Source organism: Mesitornis unicolor, unplaced genomic scaffold (genome assembly GCF_000695765.1).
Source record: "Mesitornis unicolor isolate BGI_N332 unplaced genomic scaffold, ASM69576v1 scaffold8661, whole genome shotgun sequence".
Taxonomy (NCBI): Eukaryota; Metazoa; Chordata; class Aves; order Mesitornithiformes; family Mesitornithidae; genus Mesitornis; species Mesitornis unicolor.
In genome coordinates, this window is record NW_010164429.1 from 2,080 (window position 1) to 11,333 (window position 9,254).

Here is a 9,254-nt window from a genome sequence, read left to right on the forward strand (position 1 = left end):
AGCGTGTGTTAGCTAGAGCTGTAACGTAAAGGGATGGAAATGAGGAGTCTGTAAGCTGAGGGTGGGAAAAGTCCAGACAAAAATGAAAAACACTGTATTCAAATTTACAGTTTCTTCTACCAACTGAATTTTTCTGCCAAATGATAAATTTCTAAAGCTTTGTTTTTGTCTTGGAAGGCTTGAATCTTTTATCTGATAAAGACTTCATAAACCATGCATGTTCTGTACTAACAGGCTATATTACTGAGAATCATTAATAACTATTGCTTCTAGCATTGGTGTGACACTAATGGCCTTGTAATAGAAGCAGCAGGGTAAAACAGTATAAAATACAGGGATTTTTTGTCTGCCCTAGCAGATTTTCTACTTAAAGTAGTGAGAGTAAATGTTCTTAATTCAGTGTAGGAATTGGGAAAGCATTGTTTTAAGTGCTTTAGATTCTGATTTATACTCTGAAATTTTGCCTGTGTTGGTTCCTTTCGCTTAGGAGAAAAAAATTTAGAGGACTTCTGACAGTTTCTTTCCTCTGCTGGTGCTGCAGTTTACCATGGGGTATGGAAGGGAGTTTAATTCTTTTGTTCTCATGGCTTTTCTCTTCTTTTTCAGAAGTAAGAAACTTTTTAGCAAGAAAAAATTGAAAAGGAAGCAGAAGACTAAATTGAAAGTAAAAACACGCAACAAGGTAAGTCTGTGACTGACTTGATAAAGTTCTGACTCAAAAATGAAAGTAATTTCAACTGAGAGAAATAGAAGAAAAAGCTAAGTGTAACTAGCAATTTGTTTGTTTAGAAAGGATAACAATAGGCCAGGATTGTTTGTCTGTACTGTATTTTACATGACTGTGATACCAATGTTAACCTTATTCAATTGTGTTTGCTACTAATGTTCAGCATGAAATAATACAAACAAAATTTTGGGTTCTCCAGTTCCTAAACTTTAAATGTAGCTAAGTGTGTTGGTCTTAAAATTTAACTATAAGAGATGCATGTCTAGCAAACAGTTAAGGATTGCTGCTGCAAATAATTCTGTTCATATTGGCTAAATGAGAAGGAGAGTGTTCGATGTCTAAGGAATCCAAAGTTACCTCTGAAAATTTTTCCATAATGGAATAGCTGATACTTACCTGTTTCTGTTAATATTTTCTCCCTCTGTACGCCCTACACCCATCACTTTAACTGCATGGGAGCAGTACAGCGAACTTCATAAAAATGTTCACATGCATACTTGTTGCAGAGAAGAAATCTAGGCAGAAGCAACAGTATTTTAAAGTACCGCTCTGCTGCATTCTTTCTCTATTAGAGCTGTTATTTCTATGTTTAAGCTACAGTCTTGGAGGGATTTTCATGAAGACTCACTGCAGGAACCTTCTTCCTAGGTTCCCACTGTAGTCAGTAAAGAGAAAATAGCTGATTTCTGGAATGGTAAGGACAGAACCACAGAAATATCCAGTGAAAACATTTTGTAGTTAGTTGAATGCCCTCGCAGTACAAATACACTGTGAATCAAATTGGCCATCTTATCCCTCTTTGCCAAACCTCACATAGTAACTATATCTCAAGACAGATGACTTTGGGAGGGTGAAACGAGCCCTATATCTCTTCATTTGGTATTGCCTTTTTGGATTCTTACCAAATTGTTCTGCTTATCTCAAGTAGTGCAGCTCCAGACTATGGTATAGAAGGGGCTGGTTTTCACTTCTGTTCTCAGTACTGTGCGGTGAAATATTTCTGGTCCAAACTGAATTTTTCAGCCTTTTCTGTAGTTGCTGTAATATTAGAAGTTTCCTCCCTATTCCTTCTTGATTTTGTCAAACCCACTGTCAACACAGAAAACCCAGTTAGAAATTGGAAGAAATTTTGCAGAATGTAGCTAGTCTGTGTGTGTTCTGTCTGGTGACAGAAACTTGTGCTTTTAAAACAAGGTAACTTTTCAGCTTTGATCGTTGTTACTATATAAAGGGAACTTTGTCTTTCTGGATAGTGGTGCCCTAGTTGAACTGCCAAGTAGGAAGCTAAATCCAGAACTGCTGTTCTTCACAAGCTTGACAGTCAAATGTGCTGCTTGGATTTAGTTGCATTGCAGAAATGCAGGATCCCTTCTGAATGGCCAAAGCTGACATGAGCATTAAAGGCTGGTTCTTGTCAGCAGTTACAGATTTGGCACTAAGTGATCATCTCTGGACCTTATGTCTGTGGAGGGTTGTTTACAAGAATTTGCTTGGACTTAAACCAGCTCCTACTTAAAGCATTAAGTGAGATTTATCTGCTTTTGAAAGACATAATGGGTTTTTGCGTGGTTTTTACTGATACCTCAATTTTAGGCAGTTTTGAGGCAGGTTGACCAGCAGAGCATTGCTGTTTGTTATGAATCACTGAAGTGCAGAAAGGCACTGCAGCTTATTCCTGCATGATTGCAGGAAATTGTACATTTCCCGAAAAATGTAACTGAGTAAGGAATGGTAAAATCAGCTTCATGTCTTCATGTTGTCAAACTCTGTTTACTGACAAAGTGGTATGGATTTGAGTTGTTTTATTTCATTGGTGTTTGTCTTTTGTTGTTGGTTTTTTAAGAGCTTTCTCTTAACATGCTTGGTAGAGACAGGGAGGGCCTTGAATTAGGAAGAAGCTGAAGGAACAAAAACATTTGTTATTTATACCCTACACTTACTGAAAATGACAACTGAGTAATTGAAGAGGAGAGAACATAAACGTAATTTTCTTCCAGTTGTTCAAAACTTATTTCCACCATATAAGTTAAATGTTTATAACATTTTAGGTATAAAACATTAATTGGTGTTTAATGCAGCCCAGTAGTTGAAACGTTACTCTGTTTCTAAGTTGGGGTCATGTTGTGATCACTTATATTTGAACTACCATTAACTCTTTGAGTTTATGGTTTAGTATCTTTTTATTAAATGGGCGTATAAACGTTTTCCATGTTGATGCAGTGTGTTTTGGCTTTAGAAATCTAGTGCTGAGTAGAGTGACTTATGTAGAAAATAAATATGTGATGATTAGATGTGGGTGTAGCACCTTGGATTCCTGCCCCTGCCCTGCCTGCCCCCTTGTTTTTTGGCAACAATTCTCACTAGAAATTTGTAGGCTGTGTAGTTTATTGCAACTCCATGAGTATTGCTGCTTCCTTCTTTTCACCCCTGGGGTTTTCCCATTTTACTGTTAACTCATGGAAGTGCTCCTTAGGACACTTAGCTGAGAGACTGGATGAAAAGCCAGAGTTCACCATCTTCTGTTTTCATAACATTATTTGAAGAATACTGAAAAACTGGGAGTCCTCCAGAGACAGAGGATGTACTTCCAATGATCAGCATTCACCTGCTTGGCTTATGCAGAAGTTTTAAACTATGACTTGTTTAGCTTTATACAAATTGAAGGAATAAAACCGTGGGAAAGGATGGTTCATGCAGCAGGCAAATTCATTGTAAGCTAACAATTAGATGTATAAAGAGCGTCAACTGGAATAAATACTTCTCTCATTAAAAACGTACCTTCTCAAATTGGCAGTGTTTTCAATGGCTTTTGTATTATTGGGTGTTTTGACCTCAAGAGGGCATCCCTTTCTAAGAGCTGTTTGAACTGCTCAGAGAAGAGTTTAGTGAGGTTCTGTGTTATGCACAGGTTAGATCAGATGGTTATTATAGCCTTACCTATATTTAACAACAGATTAACTTCCCTCTCCTAGATTACAGTCTGTTTCCATCACATCTGAGAATAAACCATTATTGCGCTCAATTGGTTCAAGAGGAGGGAAATAAATTGGTCAGAAGGATATGCTATGTATGGATTTAATCTTCTGTGGAAACAGTTTGTTCAAGTGTCAGACAAGTGTAACGGAGACCAGAGGGTTTTCGTTTTTTCCCCACTTATTTCCTTGAGTGTACTGGAACATTACAGAAGGTTAACTGAGAAGACCACTTGTGAGTCTGGTTGCTCTATCTTATGAACCAAACCTGTGCTGTTTAACCTCATCTACATTAATGCATCCTGCCATTTAGCAGGGACTATGTTTACAAGAACAAGTTACACACCGGGTTATGGACATCTGCACTTCATTCTCTCATAAGGTGGCCTCTTTCAGGAAAAAAGTAACACACAAGAAATAAAATTTTACTTTCATATATTAAAACTGTGTTCACAATTGTTTGCTTACATTGTTATTGCAATTTTTCAGACTTGCGTTTAGATTTCATTACTCAGTGGTTCAGGGTTGAGTTGTTGAATTGTTCTTCAGTGTCTTTTTAAACTTCGAGAAAGCCTTTTTAATTTTGTTTTTAAATGTTGGGAGAACATAATCTTCTTCTGTCTTGTCTACCTAAAATACACAGGTTTTGGGAGGGATTTAATTAGGTTTATTGCACTTACAGATTCTCTTGTCTGTTCCTCTGAAAAAGGTCCTTATGACCAATGGAGTGACCTTTCATCACTGTTACCTTACCTTGTATGTTTTCAGTTGAGAATCTCCTTTCTGAAGTTTAATACTGCATGTGTTGTAAGAATGACATTATGTTTAGAAATTACTCTTTCTTTCCACCAAAATATAATTTTAGATGTTCTGTCTAGCCTAAATCAATTTTTTCAGCACTCCAGACAGAAAATGTGGTGATTACTGTGTATCTGTTACAAAGTTTTACAATGTATATTTCATCATGTAACTTGATGTAAGAAGATGCATTTTAAATATATGATACCAAGTTGAAACAACAAAGGTAAAGATTTCAGAATGTCCCACTTTCTTACAGCTCATACAGAAACCACTAAATTGGAAAGCATAATTCTGTTTTCCAGTCTTGAAGCTCCATTCTTTTTGAAAGCGATAGCGATTTCATATTCCAAGAAACCAAATGCTTTGGGAGGAGAAACATGTAGAGCCTGTCATCTCATCTTCTAATCAAACATCTTAGAAGCTGGGTTTCTAGGTATTCTTATGCTTAATGAGTGCTTTGGATTGCAGTATTCTCATAGCCATTAAGAAAAAGATATTTAAAGGTGCAGAAGTGATTGTTGCTCTTCGTCTTATACGCAGTGTCAAGAAAAGATGTTTCATACATCTGCGGATCTCAACACGCTTAACTCCAAGAAACATGCCATAACTCAGAGGCAGTCTGATGGGTTTATTAGTAATCCTAGTTCTGCCAAAATTGGTAAATTGCTTCACTGAGATATTAAAAGTTGATTAACATTTTGGCTTAATGATCCGCTGTTTTCCTTGGCAGTGTAGAAGTGTTTTGTGTCACCATGAAATGCAGTATCATCAAGAGAATTGTTGCAACTTAAACCAGACACTATCAGTTGGACATAAGAATTGCCAATTGGGATTCTGTAGGTACAGTATATGATTACAATTTCATAGTGATCTTTTCTACCTCAAAATCTATGAGCCAGTAGCGGGAATGTACAGATTGTACAGGTGGCAGCATGAATCTCATACTATCAGGGAATTTGTATGGCTGTGTAGATGCCATGGTTCTTATTAGTTGCAGAAAAGGAAGCTTCCAGTTGATGATGGGGTGAACTTAAGTCGCAGTTTCCTAACTTGCTCAGTGCATCTGACCTCAGTGAAGTTAGGAATCTGTTGCAATCTGGAAAGGAGAAACTTGCCTTATATGGTGTCTTCTTTTGAATACTTTGTTTTGAATACTTTCCACTATGACTGTTGAAGAACAGAAAAAAGGGGAAAAAGAGAAAACAAAAAAGGCTGCTCAGTGGGTGAGTATTTGCATTAAAGAGGCAGAGATTTCTCCTGGTTTTTTTTTTCAATCAGCTCCTTCACTGCTATTTGTAAAAGAAATGTAAGAAAGTGATGTTTGTACAACCTGCTCGTATACCTCCAGAGAGATTTTTTTTGTTGTTGAAGACCTGGAAACTGTAAATATGATAGTTAAAACCCCTCAGAGACTTGAGCAAATTGATCCTGAGTAGATGGTTAGTGGCTTTTACCTAATGGGGAAGTTTGTGGCAGGGGGGGGGGAGAGAGACCAAAATAATGGCTGGAAGTTCCCTTCCTACTCTCCATCCAGAAACTGTCTTGTCATTCGGCACCCTTCTGCCTTGAGACATGCCAAGCATTTGTATGCCTATACAATTAATGTTAATTCAGTTGAGGATTTTTCCCCCTAAATTAAAAGATAGTAAACAGTAAAAGTCATAATTATCCTTAAGTTTTAACCTGTTTTTACAGCCAAACAACTTATTGTTCAAAAAGGAATGTTTTAGTACAGTCGTAAAGCCAGTGTTTTTAAGCTGACAAAACCAGGTAGTGAATTTCAAAATTACTCTTATAGTACGTTGTTAGGATTGCTATTATATTTGTCAAGTGTATAACAGAATGGAGTAGAATATACTTCTAGTTTCAAAAAATGTACAGTTCTCAGAGATACTGTGCAGGTTGAGTGGAGGTGTGAACTAAGAAATGCACCAGGGTTTAACATCACAGCTAGGAATTAAACTCTGGTTCCGAGTTGTGTATTTTAGTGCTATGTTGTTCAGATAGAGCGGAGTTTTCTGGAGGTTCTTGTGCACTTCAAGCCTGGGTAGGAGATCATTGTCTGTCACCATAGTTTGTGTCTTGTAGAGAAGTGAGACACTGAACACAGAGAGATAGAATGGTTAAAGTGCTTGCTGTTTAAAAGCTAAATCATTAGGTAAAGGGACTTTTTAATGGTTGTAAAGTGCTGTGAATAAGGAGAGAGTTTATTTCTGAAAATTAGTCAGCTTATTATTAATAGGCAAGAAAACATACATTGCTATTTTATCTAGCACCGTAATGTCTAAAATTATCTGTGCTGGTTAAACAATTTGGCCAGTGTATTTCAAAAGAGGCTACGAGAGCTACAGAACTTGGGCTGTTCTGGGGCAAAGACTGAGCTGAGCTCCTGACAGGAACTGGAGTGGAAATTTCACAGAAGTTAGGATTGCAATACGTGATACTAATGAGATGAGTGAACTTCAGATAGAAATATTTCAGAGGATCCAGATATTCTCTTCCTGTAACTGTCAGTAAACTAGGAAATGCATGGGGAACTTACTAAATATTTTTTTTTAACCCGTGCAGTTCAACTGAGTTAGCTTTAAAGCTGAAAGCTGATATTGTGTGTTTGCCTTAGGAGCAGCTGCAAAATACTTGGGGTGTGTGTATGGATATTTGGCATACAGAAGAGTCATATGTTATAACCGTTTAGTTTTCTGGTGCCAAATGCATTTTGAAGTATGTAGTAGCTCATTATCATTGGTATCAGTCCAAATCTATTTTGATGCAATTTGATACTGGAATAACATATAAGGGTGTATCTTGAGTTACTGCACTGATTAATACTGTGGATTTTTAACAGCAGCTTTCTTATTATGAAGATACTAATGTTGAACAAGGACTAAACTCATGTTTTCTTTCAACCCCTAATGGCAGAGGTTGTGATATGCTAAGAAAAACCAACAACAAACAAAACAAAAAAAAACTGAAGGGAGGAAAGAAAGACCTCCAGACTTTCAGTCTATATGTAGGGAACTTTTTCCAGCTTTTCTTTTTTTTTCATTATCTTTATGTTTTCGTGCTTTTTGCCAACACTAACATGTGTAAAAAAAATTAACACACTGTCCGTGTTGCTTCTTAATATTTTAGCTTGTAATAATTTTGTAGTAATAATGGAAAGGAAGGATATGTAAATATGTACCAGTAGAGTTAGAATAACACTACAGTAAAAAGTAAAAGGAAATACGTGATCTATGAAATATTTTGAAGTATTTTGAAGTTAGTTTGTATTTTCTGTTAGGTTTTGTAACATATGGTGTTAAATGGTCTAATTTAGAAGCCTGTGTTATTTCTGATGATAATAAAACTAAGTGTTATGAAACATTGCTTGGGTTTGATGTACAAAGTTGTGGCTACCACATTGTAGAAAAACAAAGCACCTCATTAAAACATTATCCAGGTCACTGAGTCTCAAACTTCTTTTCTTTTCTTCTCTGCTATTTTAAAGTCTTCTTTCTCATCACTGCTTTCGCGGATGTATGAATAGTTCTACTCTGATCTGTTCAAATCACTGTAACGTAATTCACTGTGTACTTTCCTGCCAAATGAACGTGGTCATTCACAGTATCTGTCGCCTTTAAATAAATATAAAAACAAAAAGCTGCCACCTTTACTGCCCTCCAAGAATACAAGAAACAAACCGAAATAACCTTGTGAAGTTAGTTGTGACTCTGACTCAGGCAAGCCTGGTGGTACTACAAATTTTGCCTTGCATGTTCAAGCACATTTATCGTGTGCTCTTAACCTGGGTCTTCTCTCCTTTTGTAGTCTGCGTGCCCTCTGTCTACACTGAGGTATTACAGTGAATTGCTTCCTCTCTTATGCTTCAAGTCTGGTTTTTCATAGAATGTGCCCAAACCGGCCTAGTCTTTGGTAGGACAGAACCGAAGAGAACGTATAACCCTGCCTGGGGAGGGATTTTTGGTGGTTCTGGGGTTTTTTGCTCGTTTGATTTTGAAATCTCTCATTCCTTCTGTCCCATTGTGTTGTTGCAGAATGGGAGGGTATGGGGCAGAATTTAAAAGGTGTTTTTCAAAAAATGTTCTTTTTTAGTATTTTTCCAAGTCTAATGACAGCCTTGTGAAGGCTCTTCTGTGTCTCAGCAGAGGCTGACAGTAATATACAGGCAGCAGATACCGAGGAAAGGGTGGGCAGGGTAGTCAGAGGGTAAGGGCGTGGGTAGGGGTAGTTCCTCAGAACAGTTTCCCAACTCTTACTTTGTGGTTCAGGACTTCTGAAAACAGTGATGTCCTGTTACTTCATAGGTCTAGATTTTTATTTGTCCATTAGCTTTTATTATCCACAGCATCCTGCCCAGGGAGTCTTTGAACTCGTCATCTCTTTTCATTTAATGACAGAACGACAGATGGTATTTTTAATTTCTAATATATGTTTAGCAAACAGCTTAATTTTTTGTTACTAGTAGATTAAAATTAACAACTAATGTACTTTAAAATGCAGTCATAATTTTAAAAACAAACAAACAAAACTCCAAACAGCTGACCCCTTTTAAGAAGATGAATCCTAAACCCTGCTAGACTTTTGACTGCAGCACAGGTTCGAACTGTTCTGTAGCCTGAGCTGCTTTCATTTTCTGTCCCAGTGTTCTCATCAAGTTATGAGAGGTAGAGACTAAAAACAGGTGGAATATATTGAAATTTCTTCCTCTTCATCCTTTCTTCCCTGCCTGAAATATATTTGGTACCTCAGCA

The 9,254-nt window shown here is 37.0% G+C and overlaps 1 protein-coding gene across 1 annotated transcript in view; it reads left to right on the top strand.

The window, feature by feature from the left end:
* Positions 1-613: 613 nt before the first annotated feature.
* Positions 614-9,254, top strand: part of MYCBP2 (MYC binding protein 2, E3 ubiquitin protein ligase) — a gene marked incomplete at its 5' end in the record, with an annotated part of 156,400 nt that continues 147,759 nt past the window's right edge. Inside the window, 1 exon segment of the mRNA XM_010194319.1 lies at positions 614-682. Within this exon segment, the coding sequence (XP_010192621.1) occupies positions 614-682 (69 nt within the window).